At 41.2% G+C, this 21,961-nt stretch overlaps 3 protein-coding genes across 4 annotated transcripts; 2 read left to right on the top strand and 1 right to left on the bottom strand.

Annotated features, from left to right (window-relative positions):
- Positions 1 to 203: 203 nt before the first annotated feature.
- LOC101487746 (uncharacterized) lies at positions 204 to 6,234 on the bottom strand. Of its 2 annotated transcripts, XM_004573004.3 has the most exons (7): positions 6,119 to 6,234; positions 5,483 to 5,536; positions 5,255 to 5,357; positions 5,069 to 5,150; positions 4,747 to 4,936; positions 3,310 to 3,513; positions 204 to 1,060 (listed from the first exon to the last, which is right to left on the bottom strand). In XM_004573004.3, the coding sequence occupies exons 4-7, from the start codon at positions 5,119 to 5,121 to the stop codon at positions 332 to 334; spliced, it is 1,176 nt and encodes a 391-aa protein (XP_004573061.1). In that variant the 5' UTR covers positions 5,122 to 5,150; positions 5,255 to 5,357; positions 5,483 to 5,536; positions 6,119 to 6,234; the 3' UTR covers positions 204 to 331. The 2 variants fall into 2 exon arrangements, with proteins under 2 accessions (XP_004573061.1, XP_076730777.1); XM_076874662.1 differs by lacking the exon at positions 6,119 to 6,234 and having other exon boundaries at positions 5,483 to 5,641.
- Positions 6,214 to 16,305, top strand: ska3 (spindle and kinetochore associated complex subunit 3). The gene is made up of 11 exons (XM_004573005.2): positions 6,214 to 6,448; positions 6,537 to 6,598; positions 7,359 to 7,530; positions 7,654 to 8,083; positions 8,217 to 8,278; positions 9,729 to 9,928; positions 10,004 to 10,210; positions 12,251 to 12,439; positions 12,588 to 12,667; positions 13,012 to 13,139; positions 15,268 to 16,305. Exons 1-11 carry the CDS (start codon positions 6,331 to 6,333, stop codon positions 15,423 to 15,425), a joined length of 1,806 nt encoding a protein of 601 aa, XP_004573062.2. The 5' UTR covers positions 6,214 to 6,330; the 3' UTR covers positions 15,426 to 16,305.
- Positions 16,306 to 16,405: 100 nt separating this feature from the next.
- Positions 16,406 to 21,384, top strand: LOC101463720 (uncharacterized). The gene is made up of 2 exons (XM_004573006.4): positions 16,406 to 16,697; positions 17,402 to 21,384. The coding sequence occupies exons 1-2, from the start codon at positions 16,412 to 16,414 to the stop codon at positions 18,739 to 18,741; spliced, it is 1,626 nt and encodes a 541-aa protein (XP_004573063.1). The 5' UTR covers positions 16,406 to 16,411; the 3' UTR covers positions 18,742 to 21,384.
- The last annotated feature ends 577 nt before the right edge of the window (positions 21,385 to 21,961 follow it).

Genomic DNA, 21,961 nt, shown 5'->3' with positions numbered 1-21,961 from the left:
TCCTAGTCACAGACTCTCAGGTCTACACATGCAACTTTTCTCCCACATTCAACAAAATGACTGTGAGATCACTTATTGTCTAATATAGCTCAGAGAATCATTTCATCTGTGATTGGTTGTAATGTTTTAGCTCATCTGTGTGGATAAGACCCAAGTTTTAATAAACTGGACTTTAGCCATAAAGCAAGGCAAATACTCGTGCATGTTGTTTTTCTCTAAAATAATATTTATTTAGAGGCAATAGTACACAAGATATCCACCAACAAATCTAAAGCTGATAGTGTAGCAGAATTATGAAACATGTGCATGAGACCAGCAGACGATCTCTCTTTCATCCAAACACACACACGGTGCCTGAGGCCAGCCGGTGTTTGTACTCATAGAGGTAGTAGGAGGCTTGAGGGAAGTTGCATTTCATCTCCATCCTGCCCGGAACAACATGGACGGCCACACCAGATCCCAACCCCTCCTGCAGCTTCTTCAGCATGCGGGAAGCCAGGTAGCGCCTAGCCCTGCCTGGGTCTTCTTCTATGGAAGCGTACACCTCAGGTGGTGGGTTGGGGATCTTCCATTCCAAATCCACGATGAGCTGGTGGATGCGGCTTTTATCCAGTGTAGTGGGTGTGTCCCGGTAGCACGCCACCACATGGGGGATAGGAGCTTCAGATGCCACGGAGAGCAAATTGCCAGGCTGTCGTTCTGTCGCTTCACCTTCATTTTCTCCTCCTTCCTCCTCCTCCTCCTCCTTGGGTCCCACAGCGGGGTGGAGCATCACCGCCCAGCGCAGCCAATCGTAATTCTTCTCCAGGGTTTTCAGGATGCTCCCTGCCGCCTCGTCTGGGGGCAATCGGTTGTGGACGGCCTCCTGCAGCTGCTGCCGTATATCCTCTTCCGCCTGCTCCAGGAAGTAGCCTAAGCAGCGACCTCCCGTGTTCTTCATTTTCCTGTACAGGGCGCCCATACGGTCAGACCAGCTCTTGATAAGCAGAGCCTGGTCTCTTCCTGTTAGGGAAGCTTGAGTGAAGAGGCAGAGCAGACCAGTGCCCAGGACAAAATTTATCTGTCAGAAGAAAGAGGAGAAAAAGAACGTGAACATGTGAAAGTGTCCATGACCCATAAATCCTTTAGCCAGCATTTTAGTCTGAGAAAGTGGAACCACAGGAACAAAACAGCTCTTTAATAAACATGCTTTTTGCCTTTAAATGGTGTAAATACACCTCACCCTAACACTGTATGTTGAAAAAAATGACAATGCACATGACAAACTGACTGTTCTCCTGTGACCCAGTCACCTTTCTGAGTAACAGCTGTAATTCATAATAAAATCACTGCTCGCAAGGCTTTAACAAACCTGACCTTTATGAGTCAAAAAAGCACTATCTGGATATCCAGTGTTAGTCAGGCTCCTTTAGTGACAACACAGAGGGTTCTTATAATAATAATATTAATAATAATCAAAGCATTATTATTTCAGGTTTGGGTAATTATCTTATGTAGATGTAAGATTTTGTCTGGTTTAAGACAAAATGACATCGCCTTGGTTCTTGTTTCAGCACCAGAAGCATAATCACAGCAGATTACGTTATCACCTAAAATATGTTTATCTATGATAAGTTCTTCAAGGTTAAAGAAACTTGGCTGTAGTTTCTTTGATTAGCAAGGTCGGGCTCTTCAGGCTTGACCACATGATTTGCAGCCATGACTTTGATTACTATAGTTGGTTCAAAATGTCCTTCTCTCAAAGTAAACCCTGCAGCTATATACACTGTGTGCAAAATAAGCTCCGTTTTCTCATTTTTATTTAAACCACACCATGAAGGCACATTTTGCAACTATCATTTCACATCAGTTAGCTCGCCGTGTTTTTATATAAGTGCACTTGTGCAAATCAGTCCTTGAAAAGAGAAACGTGCAAACAAATTTACTCATTCAGAAGCAGAAGCTGCTTCAGCATTAAGGCTAATCCACACTTAAGCCCTTTAATAAGTGGACTCTGGACTGATTTGACTTTCTTGGATGGAAACTCTTCTCTTCACTGCGGTGATGACTGAAGAAAACAACTGTTCTAAACGGACAAGCAGCGCAAAGTGTGCACACTTCCTTTAACACCGTCTTACATTTTGTTTATAACAAGGAGGTCAGTGCTGACCCCACACAGCCAATTATGGTTTAAAGATAATCATCTAACTGCTTTTATATAACAAACAAGCCTGTGACTTCTGGGAGATTCATTTCCTGTAAAATTGGACAGTCGTTATGTAGCAGACTGGCTCTGTGTGTCTTGCCAAGGGGAATGACAGATGGACTAAAGGACCCACAGTGACCATCAGGTCACTTTTAAATGTAAGAAATAGAAAAAAAGAAGTCTGTTTGATTCTGTGCATAAAGGAGGAAAATGCTTTTATGGTAATAAAACCAGTAACCTTTCAGTTTCTTTACAAGAAACTAATGATTTTTAAATTTTAGCTTTAAAGCCTGAGCTCTTCATCTATCGAAGCAAGCAACAGAACACATTTGTTCCCAGCACAGGCAAAGGTGGAATTTGCTGACTCAGCTCACGAGAAAGACAAGAGAAGGTCACAGCGCCGCAGATTAAATATTCAGTTTATTTTCATAGCAAGAAGACAGATGCAGCATGCTTCATTCCCCACGGGACCTCAGTGCCTTTCTGTCACATTTATCTTTTTTGCTATGAAAACTAATAGTTAATCTGGTACAGCTGTGCTTCTCACTGCATTTTCCTCTCCTGCATTTTTTCCATAACTCGTTCTCAGTGGGATTGGATATATTTGTGCTGTTATATATGTGACTGCATCTAACATAGAGTCTTCATTTTTGGATCTTATATAATGAAGTTCCAGGATTGTTTTTTAATTATATATTTTTTTCCTTTCTCTTGGTTTGTACTTGATTGGAGATTTGTATTTACGGGATACCAAACTGCTTTAGACCTTGAAACTGAGGGCGTGTTGAAAAAGTGACCAGTTCTTTTTTTTTTTCCAGACTGTCCTTCAATGGGCTGTTTGAAGTATTTTGGGGGTGAGGTTCGAAGCTAATTTATGTTTGATCGGGGGACCAAATAATGCATTTTGCCAGTGAAGGTTCTCACAAAGATAAATGTGCCAAAAAAAAGTGTGTGTGCATTTGTGCATAAGATTGCACAAACCTCACCTCAGGCTTGCGTGCCTGTGCATAATGAAAGTCAAATAAGAAAAAAATGAAACTTTAATGACCCCGACTCCCTGCAGCCAAATGAGTTAATCACAAATACCCCTCCACACCAAGCACCACCCTTCCACATCCACTAACCTTGACGCAGAACTCGCTCAGCTCCCAGCGTTTGGGCTTGTGGCTCAGTATGACCTCCTCCAGCAGTGGGGGCTGGTCTGTCAGCGCCGACACTCCCATTAGACGATTGTAGAGTGCTGTTAGCTGCCTCTCCAGCCGGTAATCCTGCACGTACTGCAGGAACACCTCAGTCTCCTTCTTGGTGAAGTCTGACTGGGCCCTCACCTAAAACCAGAGGAGATGGAGTGCATCTAAAACCCAGTGGTTCGGGGCAATAATAAACTCTATACTTCAGTTTACTACAGGTCAAATTAAAAACATGGCATTTTCCTTTAATATGAAGGAATGTTAGTAAATAATCTGGACAAGGACACATAAAGCTTTTCCGGTTCTCACACTCAGCACCTTTTCTATCAATTTAGGTGTTTGCACTCACATTTGGCAGCTTTTAGCTGATGAAGAGTCTCATTATCTCTCATCCGTTCACTCCAAAAATAACCAGCCACCCAGAAAATGACAGTGGGTAAACGTTTCCATGAATTCATTTGCTGCCTGTGTTTTTGTTACCACCCCACCTTGCCACCCTATCCACCACCAGCACCAAATTCAAATACCTGTAAACTTATGACATAACCAAATGCCACACTTAGCCGCGGAAATAATTAAAGAGAAAAATAGAAGGCGTAAGCCTGTTAATACGAGTCAGTAGAAATGAGCAGATGCTTTAATCATACATCTGGTCCCATATTTTTACATAATACACTCACAGTGATGAATTCAAATGCAGTCCCAGTGTAAGCTTAGGGGTCTTTGTGCTTTACTTTTAAATATTTGTACTCTTCAGGCTTTATATATGCCAATTTATTGCCATAATACTGTTTTACATCCACCAGTGCTTCCAAGTCCTTCACCCTGTTTTCAGACAATTTGATAAAAAAGACACTTCCCAGGATTAATTTCACCTTAGAGAACTGACGGTGAAGCTAGCAATTGAAAATTTGGCCCAGGTTTTGATAAATAAACCTGCTTCCAGTCAGAATAGGGTCCAGAGGTTGGAAACTTCACATATATTAGACTATAGGCGTATGTAAGAAGTGTTTTGAGTAGAAAAGGAGAGCACAGGCAGGATTTCTTTTTAGCATTTTTTTTTATTTTCTTTGATTTTAATTGTGGATTATTCAGTCTGTGTATGGTTTTATGTTAATGTATTTATTTATTTGTCTGTCATGGGATCAGTGAATAAAGATAAAATGTTCACGTCCCAGAACTTGAGGCATGATGTTCCAGTTGCTCATTTTATCTGCATACCCATTAAATAATTATATAATAAAATTATCACCATTGCTAATGAAATACTTGCTTTTATAGTCTCTTTTCTAGACTTTGCATCATTTATTCAGCTATATTACACAACCTTGCACATAAAATTGTGTTTATGAGGTCGTAGAGTTTTCTCACCGCAGTGCCCAGCTGGTAGTACACCACAGCCAGGTCGTTCTCCAGCTGATGGACCTCCTGGTCCTTCAGCAGGCCGTAGCTCGTTGCTCCCAGCTCCTGGTCGATGTGGTCCAAGTTCTTCTTGGCCAGCTCAGTCTCCTCTTGTGTAGCACTGCCACCAAGATAGGAACAGATGCCCTGGACCAAGACCCTGTGCACAGCAAGTAAGTAAAGACACTCCTGGTTTAGCCCCCCCCCAAAAAAAGACAAAAAAACCGTTTGTATATAACAATAAGTTTGCATAGCTACAATGTGAATTATCATGTCAAAGAGGAACACCCACCTCACAGTCTGCATGTAGCCCACTGGCTCCAAAACCTTTCCAAACATCGCCATGGCTCCTGAGCTGTCCTCTGGAAGGTTATCTAAGGAGAAAATGAACAGTTGAGATTTAGAAATGATGGAAGTTGGTGTAAATCACTGTGACATTTACCAGATCAAAAATCCTCTGGTTCTTTTTACACCTCACCTCGCTTGTTTGGTGTGCAGGTTTGTGCTGACCTTCACAGTGCGCTATTTATATACAATCAGTGTATCTGATAAGCGCCTTCCACCTACAATACCTTTTTGAACTTGAGAGGAAGAAAAAAGTGATGCGTACAGATTAATGTAAAGCTAGATTAACATTTGTGAAATGCTGAGAGGTGCATGTTCACCTGTGCACATGTATTGCAGGTGTTATACTTTCACATAATACCTGTATAAATAGTACATGTCATTTTCCAATCGTTTAGTCCAGTGCAGATCCAGGCTGTGGAGACAAACACAAGATCCTCTATTCATCAGAGGTTTCCTGGGTTCAGTTTCTCTGGGTCTATACAGCTCCATCTCCTGGCTGCATGGTCTCAGTATTTAACCTTTTATCCGGGTTATTTCTGGGGCATGTGGAGCCAAACAATATTGACATCTCTTTAAAATGGAGGCAACTGAATGTGTTAATATAGACCTGGAGCATTATCTCACATTAAAGGAGGGGTCATCTTCTATTTATCCTGAAATATAGCATTGCAGACTATTCAAAATAACATATACTGTACAAAAAAGCGCATCTAATCTTTATACTTGCTACACATGATATCCTTCTCTGTTCCATTCTGTTTATTTGCACAGCATTTTGAATTGAATTCTCCAGAAACATCTTCTGATGTAGGTTGCATAAAAGGTCATGGAGTATTAAGACAAAAGCAACGTTGAAATGGAGTCAAGTCGATTAAACAATATAATAAATATTTCAGTGTCACAATGCCGAGCACGATATGAAGAAGTAACCATATACTCATGCCACTAAAATGCGCTGTCAAATAGAAAAATATCAAACGTTCGTCAGTTTTACCTTGTCTGTTAACACAGGGGGCGCGAATAAAACCCTTTGCACGTTAAACACTAAAACCCAAGAAGAAGAAGAAGAAGTCTCTTCCGCTTAATACCGGAAGAGGCGCCAAAATTGAAATTTAGTTCTTTCTGCCGACATAGAAACGATAAACAAACGGCCTTTGAAGGTCTGACGTCGGTTTCAGTTTGCTCGTGTCGGACTTTTGCCTGAAAATGGACTCGACTACACAATTCTTCAGGAAGCTGAAAAAGCTGGCAGTGACTCTGGAATCTGAGACTGCCAAGCTCCAGCTCGTATTTGAAAACCGCAACAGCGACGACGACGAGAGCGGTGAGAAACACGCTGACACACAGGCTGCTTAAATCGCTTACAGTGAAGTCATCGCACATATCTCAATATGAATTCTTTTCTATTTCAGAAAAGACAGCCAGAGCGATGCGAGCCTATCATGAACTGAACTGTGACGTAGGGAACCTGAAGGTAAAAGTTAGCACGTCTTTTTTTTTTTTTTTAAATTGCATCTAAAGGTGGCGACATATACACAGGTTAGCGCGACAATGCAATATTTTATCAGCAGCTGCAACAAAGATCGTTAAATGCGTTATGTAAAATTAACCAAATGCATTCAAAAGTCCTGCACTCAAAATCTTACTTTAGGCAAACTTTGTATTTAACATATTAAAGGTAGAACTGTGGTGATGCACGATTATCTATTACACTTTTACATCCTTTATACTGTGGCTCCCAACTCAGAGACAGACCCTTTCAAAAGGCCAAGATAAATGTGGTTATTCTCTAATTATTGCCTTTCTTTTAAATACAGTTTGGCCTGCATCGTTATAAAAGCAAGTCTTGTCATTTGAAATGCCTGAGTGCACTTGTTCAGAAGGCATAAAAATTAAATTGCATTTCTGTGCTGTGTAACTGCGTACAAAACGCTATTGATTTTACCTACAAAATTACTACCCGTTATGTATTACTGCAGGTAAAACCATTTTGCTATTGTTGAACTCTCCACTGAAGTGAGAATAATATAAAGTCTTTAGCTGCCAAAGGTTTTCCACGTCTTTGACTTCTGTTAACTTGACGCTTATTTCAAGCATCATAAGGAATATCTGTGTGTCATTTATAAACCGATTATTCATAGCAATATCTTTATTGAAGACTAATATTGTAAATTGTTCGGGCGGTTCATTTTTGAATGGTGAGTGCTCATCACTTCTAGTCTCTTCTCGGGTAGGGACAGATCCAGGATGCCTTGGCTCAGCAGAAAGCAAAGAATAATGAGGCGAGCAGCTTCATTAAGGCGTGTAGAGTAATGGACCAGAAAGTCTTCAAGGACATTGAGAGGCTGAAGAGACACTGCGAGAACTATGGTTACCAAGCTCCCTGTGACACCCAGAGATCAACCAGTAAGTATTAACAATGGCAAAACGACTACATAACACTGGTAATCACGTGTAATGATTTCTTTTCACTTAAAAGAAAAGCGACATGCATTTATGGTTTTCTTATTGTGACTTTTTCTTGTATAGAGCCTAAAGATCAGGCGGAGGAGGCTAAAGATGAAGAAGCAGATGACGACTCAGTAGAAGAGGAAAATCAGGAGGAGGATGGAGGGAATCCTTCCTCAATGGCTCCAAAACCAGAGCTGCCCAACACTGATGTGCTGCGAACTCCACAGCTCTCTGATTTTGGTTTGTCTGAACTGCACCTAAGGAGAGTTCTGGCTGGGACTGAGTGGTGTTCAGAAGTTCCCCCAATGCCTGAGATGAACCTTCCTCAACCCTCACTCAAAGCATCTCTACCATCGCCCATGCCCATTACCCCCAAATGTAACCTGCGAATGGATGACTACGAACTCCAAACACCCCAGATGCACGACTTTGGCATCACAGAGCACACAATGTGTCTGAACAATGACTTCACCATGAATCTGTTCAAGAAGACTGAGAACCAACCAAGGTAGAGTGGTATGAACTATAATGACCCCTGTCGGCCACACTCAGGGTTTGTAGTGTTACTACTGCAGGTCCTTTAAGACTTTACTGTGTAAAACTGCTTTTTCCTGCTTTATGAGTCTCTTCTTGTTCAACAGACCATTACAGGACACAACTGAACCACCAGTGAACGGTTTAATAGACAGTTTGCAGACTAAAGGTATGAAACTGTCAACCTCATAGCTCTTCTTCACCCCACAATAGGTGACTGTCATCTACACTCATGGAAAAGAGAAAGTTTTCACAAAACTCTACGCTGTCCTGTTTAAAAACTAAGTACGCCCAATGATTCAGTACTTTGTAGACACGTCTAGACCCATAACTTGAAGTAATAACTTGAAGTAAATATACAGACAATAACTTGAAGTAATTGTCTGTATAACTTTATCAGTCTGTCAGTTTGTCCTGGAGAAATTTTGGCCCACTCTTCTTTACAACATCAAGTCTGTGGCCATTTATGCACCGCTCTCTTAAGGTCTGCACTTTGATTGTACCATTGTTACACATTGATTCTTTTCTTTGTCAGCCATTCTGTTGTTGATTTGCTGATATTCTTGGGATCGTTGTCCTCTTGCATGACCCAGTATCAGCCAAGCTTTGTCTGTCGGACAGATGGTCTCACATTTGATTCTAGAATCCTTTGGCATACAGAGAAATTCATGGTCGATGAATGACTTCAAGGTGTCCAGGACCTGTGTCTGCAAAACGATCCCAAATAACCACCCTGCCTGAATGCTATTTGATTAGCTGCTATTTAAGATCTTAGTTTCTGTGGAACGGTGTACTCACCTTTTCACAGGACTGAACAGAGTTCAGTGAAAACGTTTTTTTCACACAAATGTATAAAGTATACATCTTTAGTAAAGAAATCGGATGTCTTTACTATTCAGGAAACAAGATGTTTCTCTTCTTCAGTTGTCTTTTTCTTGCATGACTTTATCCAGCACTTAGTTTATGATCAGATGTTTCCCTTTGCATTTATTTTCATCTTACATTTTCTAAACAGTGTTTTTTCGAGTGTTATAAACTATTTAAAATATCTTACTATTTATTTATTAGTAAGTTGTAAGTAATCTTATGTCATGACATATTCTGATGCCTGTTAATTAAAAAGTGCATGTTTGAATATGGTTATGTTTTCATTGTCTTAAGTTTAATAATGATACAAAATCCCCAGCGTTTAGCCAGTGGAGACTACAAGTTTCCACATCACACTTGTGCAGATTTTTTCACTACTTGGATCTGAAAAAAAAAGTGTACTGAACATTTTGTTCAGCGAAATCTGACGTCCAAAAGAGAAATAAAAAAACACTGACCAAAACGAGCTTTTCATAGAAAATGATCAGCTTTAAGTACTCGGGAACTACATTTGTTTTTATTAAACAGCTCAAGGCTTTGTCAGTGCACCATTTTTCTATCTGAAATGTTGCTTGTTTTTCAAAGATGCCACCTGAAGGTATTAAAAATTCTATACTATGTATTTAAAATACCTAGTATTTTGAAAAATAAAAGTAGCACATGTAGAGAAACGGCACCAGGCTGTTAAGAGAAAGCACTGCAGTGAAATGGTTCTAAATATCTTCCTGTGACATTGTTTTGATTACCTTCAGCTGAAAAGCTGGAATCACCAGAGCCGCCTGTGTTTTGTACCCCGGGATTCAAGATCAAAAAGACAAACGGTCACTCGTCTCCAACTGCACAAGGCACTGGTGTCCCAGAATTCCCCTGTCACCCTGGCAACCTACCTGCCACACCCGAAGTCCCAGCATTTCAAACGCCGTACGTGAACAGACTAGTCAGTACCAAAAAGGTAAGAAATAAAATGTAACTGTGTGTGTTTTTGTTTCTGACATTTTAATTTCACATCACCTTTTTAATTTTTTAGAGCACACAGCAGCCTGAGCCATCCGTTATGCAAACGGATAATGACACCCAGACCTTGGATCTTCCATCCCCACCTTGTAACAGGGCAGCTGGTTTCAAACGCACCTGGGAATATGATGTGCCCGATATATCCACCACGGGTTTAGAGGACAAGCAGTTGCCAGTGATGCCCAACCTAGAGTCTGCTTTGGGAAATTCTTTACAAAGCGTAAGACGAACAGGAAAGCATTTACTTTTAACCAGAGATCCTCACGGCTTTATGGCAAACAAAATGACAAGTCAGATGTAATACAGTGGGGCAAAAAAGTATTTAGTCAGCCACCGATTGTGCAAGTTCCCCCACTTAAAATGATGACAGAGGTCAGTAATTTGCACCAGAGGTACACTTCAACTGTGAGAGACAGAATGTGAAAAAAAAAAAAAAAAAAAAAATCCATGAATCCACATGGTAGGATTTGTAGAGAATTTATTCGTAAATCAGGGTGGAAAATAAGTATTTGGTCAATAACAAAAATACAACTCAATACTTTGTAACATAACCTTTGTTGGCAATAACAGAGGTCAAACGTTTACTATAGGTCTTTACCAGGTTTGCACACACAGTAGCTGGTATTTTGGCCCATTCCTCCATGCAGATCTTCTCAAGAGCAGTGATGTTTTGGGGCTGTCGCCGAGCAACACGGACTTTCAACTCCCGCCACAGATTTTCTATGGGGTTGAGGTCTGGAGACTGGCTAGGCCACTCCAGGACTTTCAAATGCTTCTTACGGAGCCACTCCTTTGTTGCCCGGGCGGTGTGTTTTGGATCATTGTCGTGTTGGAAGACCCAGCCTCGTTTCATCTTCAAAGTTCTCACTGATGGAAGGAGGTTTTGGCTCAAAATCTCACGATACATGGCCCCATTCATTCTGTCCTTAACACGGATCAGTCGTCCTGTCCCCTTGGCAGAAAAACAGCCCCATAGCATGATGTTTCCACCCCCATGCTTCACAGTAGGTATGGTGTTCTTGGGATGCAACTCAGTATTCTTCTTCCTCCAAACACGACGAGTTGAGTTTATACCAAAAAGTTCTACTTTGGTTTCATCTGACCACATGACATTCTCCCAATCCTCTGCTGTATCATCCATGTGCTCTCTGGCAAACTTCAGACGGGCCTGGACATGCACTGGCTTCAGCAGAGGAACACGTCTGGCACTGCGGGATTTGATTCCCTGCCGTTGTAGTGTGTTACTGATGGTGACCTTTGTTACTTTGGTCCCAGCTCTCTGCAGGTCATTCACCAGGTCCCCCCGTGTGGTTCTGGGATCTTTGCTCACCGTTCTCATGATCATTTTGACCCCACGGGATGAGATCTTGCGTGGAGCCCCAGATCGAGGGAGATTATCAGTGGTCTTGTATATCTTCCATTTTCTGATGATTGCTCCCACAGTTGATTTTTTCACACCAAGCTGCTTGCCTATTGTAGATTCACTCTTCCCAGTCTGGTGCAGGTCTACAATACTTTTCCTGGTGTCCTTCGAAAGCTCTTTGGTCTTGGCCATGGCGGAGTTTGGCGTCTGACTGTTTGAGGCTGTGGACAGGTGTCTTTTATACAGATGATGAGTTCAAACAGGTGCCATTCATACAGGTAACGAGTGGGGGACAGAAAAGCTTCTTACAGAAGACGTTACAGGTCTGTGAGAGCCAGAGATTTTCCTTGTTTGAGGTGACCAAATACTTATTTTCCACCCTGATTTACGAATAAATTCTTTACAAATCCTACCATGTGGATTCATGGATTTTTTTTTCACATTCTGTCTCTCACAGTTGAAGTGTACCTCTGGTGCAAATTACTGACCTCTGTCATCATTTTAAGTGGGGGAACTTGCACAATCGGTGGCTGACTACATACTTTTTTGCCCCACTGTATGGCTAGATTTTATGAAAGGTTGGTTAAATAAAATGAACTGTAATCTCCAGAAGGGAAACTTCCTTCTTATAGTAACAGACTAATATAGCTTCTAAAAAAATGTTTTCAGTCCATCATAATATATCAAAATATTTTTTCACCACAAGAAATTTTTAAGAAAAAAGGTGTAATAAAAAAAATTAAAAGCATCTTACTAGCAAACAAATTCTGTTGTTTTACATGAAGTCAAAAATGAGCTAAAATTGCTCATTTGATTTTCATTCCTGTGCACAGATGAGATTTATCAAAATGTGAATGAAACATGTTTAAAGGTCAAAGTTTTTCCTGTCATTTACAGAGCAATGGGAAAATCCTGAAGTTCAGCGAGAATGAAAAGGTGGCTAAGGAGCCCAATGTCAACAGCCTGGAGTTGGATGGACTCACCCAGGAGTTCAGCTTGGGGACACCTCGTATAAGAGCACACTACCAAGAGCCAACCACCCCGGAGATGCCAGACCTGAGCTCTGTCACACAGGACATCTGTAAAGTTAGTCTTGTTTAGTCCCATAAAAGCACTTTTGAAATCCATAGGTTTGCTGTTTGCAGATAAATTCATGTTCCTTGTTGACGTAAATGTTACATAACATTTATAATTTGTGAACTTTCCTCTCGTGCTCTTTCCTCCTATTTTGTAGCTTGTGTCCCAGGCTCAGTTGAAGAAGACAACAATGACAAATGAACACCCACCTGTCAAGCCTGACAAAAAGAAACACAGGTAGCCCGTTATAAAATAAGAAATATAGATATAGGTGGCAATATTTAATTCATGAACTCTAAATTAGTAGCTTTTATTGTGTGTCCATTCCAAAGTTGCAGATCAGGCTGGTGCTCGGTAGCAGAGAAGAATATTAATGTAAAATATTAGATATGAGATATCATTTGTATATATTTTTAATAAATGTTGAACTTTTGTGTTGCTTATTTCAGTCTCTCCTGATGAAATATGTGTTAATTTCTTTATTTCACTCAGTTTTATCCATTCTTACATGATGCGTGCCTGCAGTCTTTCTTTCAAAACTTTTATTGTGACGTGTCACCTTCCATCCATTCCTCTCCCAGATCTGCAAGTCTGCCTGAAGTGTCAGAGAACGAGTTCCAGAGTTTACCGAGCTACCTGAGGCAGATGAGCCTGAACAGCCTCAACCAAACGGTTCACAACATCAACAATTTCATGGCAGAGTATCAAGGTCAGTGTTATATTTGTGCACAAGGTCATGGATGAATGCAGCTCTTGTTTAAACAGCTCCGGTTATGGAGGATGGCTGCGCCCTCCATGACTCTGGTTCTACCGGAGGTTTCTTCCAGTTAAAAGGGAGTTTTTCCTTCCCACTGTTGCCAAGTGCTTCCTTATAGGGGGTCCTCTGATTGTTGGGGTTTTCTCTGTAATATTGCAGACCTTTACCTTCCAATATAAAATACCTAGAGGCAGCTATTGTGATTTGGTGCTATATTAATAAAACTGAATTGAATTGAATAGCTTTGTAACTGTAGTGGAGAAGAATGTAATCATACATTAATGTACTACAGGACACACCACAGTCAAGGTGCGTGAGAAACGGAGACTCTGACGCAGCAGTTTAAACTTCTCACTGAGGCAGTGGTGTTGATGTCGTGGTCAGTAGTTTAGAAAACACCTGTGATCTCACACACAGTGGTTTTCAGATTGGCTGCAAACTTGGAAAACAAATTATCTTGCTGGTTTGACTTTTGTTCAGTTGGATTTGATTACTGCAGTTACACTGGACTTCCACAGATTTCCTTTATTAAATCAGAGGAGCGCTTCCTGTTTTAAAAATAGCGTCCAGTAGTTTTCACGGTTATGCTGAAATCCTTCCCTGAATAAAGCTGTCATCCTCTGTTAGTTTGGACTGTTAATTAGCAGCAGAGGGTGCTATTTGCATAAGTAAACAACCAAATGGGAATGAACAGGTCTGTGCTGGCGATGTTTCCCTTGGTTACTCAATGGGAGATCATCTATAATCCACCCCGTTGTAGTTACAAACATGAGAGGTTAAAAAATGGTTTAATTGTTTAAAAAAACTGAGCTTCTAAAGTAACAAGAAATCTGGATTCACAGAAGCTGCTTTCGGCTGCTTCCTTGTCACAAGCGGGTGCCACAGCAGGTAGCGCTGCCTGTTTGATTTGGCAGTTTTACACCAGATGCCCTTCCTGACACAACCCCAATGAGAAATTAGGATTCATAAACCTGTCAAATTGTTCCTGATAGCAGCAAGAACTAGCTGTACTGTGTTAAACTTTTAGATTGCTTCAGACTGATTACACAATACCATCAGGGAAGCACCTGATCAGACTGAAATCTGAGGATTTGTCCCATTTTTAAAATCAAAGCGTGGGGACATCACATATAATATCTGTATACGACCAAGCCTGTCATCATATTTCATATTTTCCTGTCATATACATACTCTTACAATAGTAGATGCTCATTTTAAACACGACCAGAGTTTCAAATGATGTCGGTGATCCTTGTAAGCCCAAACGCTCAGGTTTCAAACTGCTGTCTTTTCACTTGTGTTTTTCTCATAAGAAAATATCCATTATATGCTCTTGTAAGGCGCACAGCTCTGTTTGTGAGGAGCATCCCATGAGAAGAAAGTTGGCTTAAAAGGAAGTGGCCTTGGGAAGGATGGTGGTGAAGGAGGGAAGCTAAAACTGCTCCTTTCACTGGATGAACTGTGGGGGCTGCACAAAGGGCCACATTCAGATAAACAGTTATTTAAAGCTGTGAATCATGCAAAGTTAACTTGATGTAGTCCAAAAATAAACATGTCAAGCTGGAAATGAGCATATTAGGTCCCAGCTGAATAGATCTACATCGTTTTCTCAAAGTACACACGGTCATATAATGGCTGTATCCACTGTTGTGCTTTCAGATAATTGTTTATACTCAGTGCTCAAGATAACAGTATGATATTTGGAAAGTAAACAAGAGATGTTTGTTATTTCTCTGATTGCAGATCTCTTGATTAAAATGTCTCAGGACATTTGCTACCAGCACCAGGCTGTTCATCTTTATTGTTAGCAGAACAGTCAGTTTGTTTCTTTGCCTGGTTTCATCAGTTTTACATTGATCTGGCTTCAGTGAGGTTTCAGCTACAAAATTACCATCATCAGTTACATAATTGGAATTGTATACCAAATAGATTTCCTCCAGTTTAAGCCCCCGAAACGTTTCAAAAAGCCAGATTTTTACAGACATGGTGTGTTTGTTATTTTAGCGGTATCCCAGCAAATCATCATGTGAACAAGCTCTCATTTCTCTAATCTGTCCCTTTTCTGTGGCGCCCTCTGCAGGAGAAACAACAGAGTTTCAGATGGAGAAGCTGAAGAAGATCATCAGTGTCGGAACCAAGGCCCCCGTATACATCCTCTGTCTCACAGAGCTCAAGAGACTGAAGCATGTGAGAGGAGACCGGAACACCTCTGTGTACAGACTGATCACACACATCTAAAGCTTGTCCATCCGTTGGCGAAAATCTATGTGATGTTAAGCACTTAAGCTGCAGGCAAAGATTATCTATCAAGTCAAACAGCAAAGAAAAACATACATTATGAGAAGAGTCCCAACAAATGAACTCAATCAGAGAAAGCAGCTATCCTTTATATTGTATATGGTTTGTGTTTTGATTGTAAATAGTACATGGACCTGTGAGTCAATAATTTGCATTTCCATGGTTGTATGAAATAAAATGGAAACTGGTTGTTTAGACAAGTAGTACAGATTCGTATAATACATAAAGATATATATTGAGACATTGTTGGATTAAAAAGGCTAAACTTTTATCAATAGCAAGCTCAGTCTTCTGCAGCGGGAGTATAACACATGACTTGCAGTAACCAATGGGTGTTAATAATTCAGCCACATGAATATGCATTGTCAAACTATAGATGGTTTATCCATCTACCACAGCTCACTTTTAATTGTCCTTACCCATTTGTATAAAGTTAAATAAAATAGCAAATGAGACTGTTAATCAGAAAATCCTGAACTTTTATTGCTCATTGCTGTGATGTGTTGCATGTGACTACTACTATCTTGATCTTTAACAAATTGGTAATTGGCTTTTCAAATATAACTAGTGAGTTTTATCTTTGTGCAGTCTAAACACACTTGTATTGAAATAAGCTACTGTATCACAGTTGTGTGCTGTGGATGAAAGCCAAGTACTGTACTCCAGTTTCAGAGCTGATTAACAGAGGGATCTAATAAGCTACAGGTATATTGCATCTGTTTTATACTGTCTGTGGTTGTTTCCAGTTGCTGTGGTTTGTTTTTTCCTTCGTCATGTTCATTTTCGAAAATTAAAAAAGAGCAAATTAACCATTTGTGTGATTTCGGGACATTAGCGTTTCTGCTTCTCGGCGTGAGTGAAGATCGCATTTCAATGACGTCGTCCCGAGATGGTCCAATCAGAGTGACGAAAGCTAACGGCCGTTGATGACGGAACTACAGTTTTTTTGTCGCCCTCTGGTAGACCACCATTTTGGGAGTCAAAACACCCAGCAAACTGCAGCGCACACTTCCACGCTTCTCCGTGGCCTTACTATGGTTCACACCTGTGTGGTGGCAGGCTGCAGGAACAGAAGGACACCAGGCACCACCTTATCTTTCTACCGTTTCCCACGGGACCCCGAGAGGAAGCAGCGCTGGATAGCTGCTGTGAACCGAGAGGGCTGGGTGCCGAACGACGGCAGTCGGCTCTGTAGTACTCACTTCATTTCAGGTATGAAGGCAAAACCACTCTGAACCCTAAAAGTGTCCCCCTGTGTGGGTTTTTTGTTTTGTTTTGTTTGTTTTTAAAGTAAACCAGTTCATACTGATGTTGCTAGGCTTCCACATAAACACTCGTGTCTAGAAAACCAAGGAGTTTGGGTTTTTTTTGCTGTCAGTGCAGTGTTGTGTTCAAAGGTTGCATGAAGTCAGGAGGGACAGTGGCATAGTCGGTGTAACTGCAGCGGGTAATAAACATGTTTAGGTTCACTATCACATAGTAAAAACCCTCACTGATTAAAATGACTGGGAAAAGGCGGTGTTTGTAGCTGTAAGCCTTTGAATATCTAAAAAATAGCTCTACGAAACTAAGTTCAGATGGAAATAAAATGTAGCATTACTGCAATTAATTCAGCTGGGATGGGTTATAAATTTTGTTTACTAAATATATGAAAGTAGATGCCGCTAATGGTACGTGGTATTTTAATGCTAGGTTTGTTTTGTTTTTATTGTCTGGTGTGTGCAATCTTTTTGTGTGCAAAGATTTTCATGCTTAAATTTTGTTTGTAGAGGAAAAATTAATTAGGGATGTACTGACTGAACAACAGCAACTGTTTGTTCTTTTATGTATTGCACGCTACAAAATGAGAGAGCACTCTAAATCACAAGTATCATAAACAGATGAATTTGAATTTGATTCTTTTTTTTCACATGCAGGTAAACAGGTGAAGAATCCGCGCTCTCCGGATTATGTTCCTTCTGTGTTCACGGCGGCTCCCTTATGCCCAGAGATGAAGGAGCCGGGTGCCTTAGAGATCGTGGACAAACAGGAAGCACGGGTGGAGGCAGCCAATGCCTTGCTGTTCCTCCAGGGCCAGGGCATGTCTGCGGTGGATGAACAGGGCCAGGAAAAGCATCCTGAGGTGAAGGAACAGGAGACCACTGCAGAGGAGAGTGCCTCCTCCTCCCTCAGCACTGAAGATGATGATGATGACGATGACGACGAAGATGATGATGATGATAATGATGATCAGTCTGTGAGTGACAGCAAGAAAGGAAAGTTTGCCCAGACATCTGATGTCCCGGTGAACTTTGATGACATCTTGAAAGCCCTGAAGAGGGAGAATCAGGCCCTCAAGGAGTCTGTGGAGAAAATGTCTCTCTCAGAGAACTCCTTAAGGAATGATGCTGAGAAAGTGAAGTTTTACACTGGTTTACCCAACTACTTTGTCTTAGAGACAGTCATGTGGCTGCTGGCACCTCACATGGATGGAATGAAAAACGTCAAGCTCTCCAAGTTCCAGCAGCTGCTGCTGACACTAATGCGTCTCCGCCTGGACCTCCGCAATCAGGACTTGGCTTATCGCTTTGGCGTGAAAGTCGGCACAGTTACCAGAACAGTTCACCGGATGGTCAGCATCATGTCCTCTACTCTGGTGCCAACGGCTGTCTTTTGGCCCTCCAGAGCTGAGCTCCGTAAAAACCTGCCAGCTGCGCTGCGAGCCTCTCACCCTGACTGCGCCGTCATCATAGACTGTTTCACCGTGCCTTTCGAGGACCCGGTCTCTCAGGGGGCGGGGCCAAGTTATAACGTGTTTAAGTATCTGATTGGCGTGGCTCCACAAGGCGTGGTCACTTTTGTCTCTAGGGGTGTGCTGGGAAACGTCAGTGACAAGAGCCTGGCTGAGGGCTGTGGATTCTTGTGCAAGCTTCTCCCGGGCGATGTCGTACTGGCAAGCCGTGACCTGGACATCGGAGACTCCGTGGCAGCACGTGGAGCCTTGTTTAAAATTGCTGACAGCTACCAGGGAGAAGCATATGGGAGAACAGAGGGCTCATTGCTGGCTGATCCTTCCTCTGAGACAGTGAGCGTGCAGAGGCATGTGGAGAGGGTGATCTCTATGGTAAAGCAGCGGTACGCCATGCTCACGGGCCCTGTCGAGAGCGCCTTCACCGCAGCCTCTGAGCGCACGTCGAACCTCTCAACCTTTGATAAGATTGTGCAAGTTGCCTGTGCCTTAAACAACCTGTGCATCTCTGCTGCTCCACTCGAGTGATGTGTAGACAAACGCCTCGTGCTCCTTTAATGCTGATCAGGCTCTTCAGTTCCCTTTACTGCTTTGGACTGCACTTCTTGCTGTCCCTCTGTGTCTATGTGTCGACACTACATCATGACTACAGCAAATAGATCTATACTTTTCCACTATACTAACTTTCAATCTATGTCACTCCTTGTGATCTGGGTCAGTTTATACTTAGCAATAGGACCATTTCTCCAAATACAGAAACCACATTTCTGAGATGTGATGTCATTAAGTTATGCACCTCCCCTCACAAAGAATGGCTGACTTGCAAGAATTTATTTTGTTTAGGCTTTGGGTGAAAACTGAGTAAAACCCTTATGAAATATGTCTTTATTAGCTACTTGTAAATGCTGAAGTATACACACTGCAGTTTGGGTAATGCATTTCCACTGATCCCACATCTCTGACTGTTAAGTGTGTCTTCCCCATCCCTGACTGTAGTTACCAGATTACATCCATCTGCTGCAGAGAAGTGGCATGTTGCTTAAACCTTTTTTAATTTTTATTTATTTTTTTGTTGCTTCCCTGCATCTAAATCAGGAACTGTGCACATAGGAATATGCATAGAAAGAGGTTAAAATAACAGAAATGCCAGACAAAGTAGTACACCGTAGTACTCCTCGGCCACAGTGTCTCCTCTCTGTTCACAGTGCAGGGACAGAAATGTCCTGTGGTTTGTGAAGGAGTACTGGTTGTAAACTCATCGTTTTTGGCATAGTCACATTTTTGTAAGCCAGGTACTTTTTATAGCAAGAGTACAGTCAGCTGTGATGATTAGCTACAAGTTGGCAATTCGAGCACATCTTGGAATGGCAGATGTCTTCAATGTCTTCATCAGCAGTGATTTGCTGGTTTTGCAGGTTTAAAAAATAATAGTAATGATGACGTTGATGAACAGAAAATTAGACTTTAGCTTGAGCTGTATACAGTGATTAACAATGATGTCCTTTTTTACTGAGCCACGTGTTTAGGTAATTATTAATTTTCCCAAAGTAGTTAAAGCTCCTTATTTAATACAAAAATCTCAAAAGAATCATCTTTTGTGTTGGTGCAGAAGTAAACAGTATTGCTGACATGCTGTTGAGCCTGAAGAAACACATTGTTAGATGAGTACATCAGCTACATTTAACATGTGGATTCATTCTCACTGGTTTGTCCTCTCCTGTGGGAGACTGTGACAGGCTTTGGTCCATGAGCACGAGCCACAGCAGTAGTTATGATACAAGGCTGCGGGTTATTTCCAGAAAGGTTACCCAGCAACTGAAATTTTGATCTTTTTAAAGGGTTTGACCTTTCAGTAATGTAGACACACCAACTGAAAAGTTTCTACTGATATACAGTATATCTGCACTTTTTTTAATTTGAAGATAACCCCTCTGATTATTGAATTACATATTTTAGTAGTGCTGCTTTGCTGGTGCCTTAGTTTGTAAAGCTGTTCCAGATCAGCCCATATTTTCTACAGATATTTATTTTGACATCATGCACTATTCTTTGGACTTTTTCCTGGTTTGGTCCCTAAGCCAGATGTGCATGATGAGTCAGCATCTGTAGTCAACAAGGTCTAAATGTGTGTTCCCATTGTTTTGTTGTTTGTTTGTTTGTAAGGTACATCATTCTTGTGTGCTCAACCTTCTGCCAAAACTAATCTAAAGTCACTACACTTATACTTATGTTTTCTCCTAAGGTTTGAGGGGCTACAATACAATTGGCTCAGGGCCCAAAAATGAATTGGGAATGCTCCAATAACAAAGACTACACTTAAGTTCAGGTGATGCTTCATAATCGGTGTTAGGTTCAGAATGTGCCTTCTGTTCTCAGACCCCTGGATATCCCAGACAACAGATGCTTGTCTGTCTTTTCTGACTGGTCATGTTTTGGTTGACACTGTATTGCTCTGGGGCTTCCATAAGGACATCTAGCCACAGTATTTAGTCCACTTGCCTGCTTTTCTCCCCTTCAATTAGCCATGGTGTTTGGCACTGCTGATGCTCTAAACAAACTATAAAAATCAAGTTAATTAGCAGTACTATGGGTTGATATATTTCTTCAGCAGTGCATGTACTTTGGATGAACACATGCTTCATTTTTTTTATTTTTTTTTAAATTAAGTCTTTGACTGAGTAGACTGTATCTGCAGACCTTGCTTGCTCTTTTATGGAGGGAGCAAAAAGCCCCCTTTTTTGACTGATTAAAATAGTCTTACAGGCTGGTTTAAATGGTGTTTGCCCGTTCCTAAGGTAGTGAGTGGCGCTGGAGGACTGTTATCAAGCAAGGCCAAATACCAGTATTAATAGTAGTTAAAAGGCTTTGTGAAATGACTGTTGGTTTATTCTGTCTGTATTTAGTTCTTACATGCATAAGAACAAAGTCAATACTTCCTATTTGATGTTTTTTCTGCTCTAAAATAAAAGAGCTTCTAGGTTGACATGTATGAAAGAAGTTTATAAACTCATGTTCTCACACTACATTGCTGTTTGACATTATTGTTACGGACGCATGTGCTTCCATGATGTGTAAACTCCTGAAGGTTTCCTGTTTAGTTTCTCTTTTAATATAGCTCCTGTGACTGAAAAAATAAAGTTGTGGAATTGCATCAGCTTACCCAGTACCCAAGAGTCGCCGTTATGTTATTCTGTGTGTACGTGTAAAATATTGAAGCTCTGTGCTGTACGTGTTGTCCTGTGATAACTGACATTATTATAACGTTTTATTTGCTTTCACACTGAGTCATTGGTAAAAACTATTTCCAAGGCCGGAGAGGGGTGACTGAGTAATGTAATGTGCAGATATACTTTATTTATCAAAGGGAAAAATGCTTGGAGGAAGCTCCGCCTGTGAATATTTCAGAGGAAGGAAATCAAGACGTCTCACTCCGTTGCTTTTTGCAGTCACTGCAGCGGTGAAAACCACAGCTCGTTACTACTCGCTATTGCACTGACAGCGTAAACTAGAACCCCGCAGTTCTGTTTCTATACTTAACTCGTTATTAAAATCAAAAGTAAAACTTACTGATGCACTTCAACAAAAAAAGATTTGTACGACGCCGAATACACAAAAACATTTTTAATTTTAATTTGTTCGCAAACGGTAATAGCACCTAGCTAACAACGTGAACGGAGTGAACGGCAGTTGCCTAATAGACGATCTTCAGGTCCGCTGACGTGCGTTGGTCCGTCACGTGACCTGAGGA

Source organism: Maylandia zebra, linkage group LG16, assembly GCF_041146795.1.
Source record: "Maylandia zebra isolate NMK-2024a linkage group LG16, Mzebra_GT3a, whole genome shotgun sequence".
Classification (NCBI taxonomy): domain Eukaryota; kingdom Metazoa; phylum Chordata; class Actinopteri; order Cichliformes; family Cichlidae; genus Maylandia; species Maylandia zebra.
This window is presented reverse-complemented; position numbering and strand designations above follow the sequence as displayed.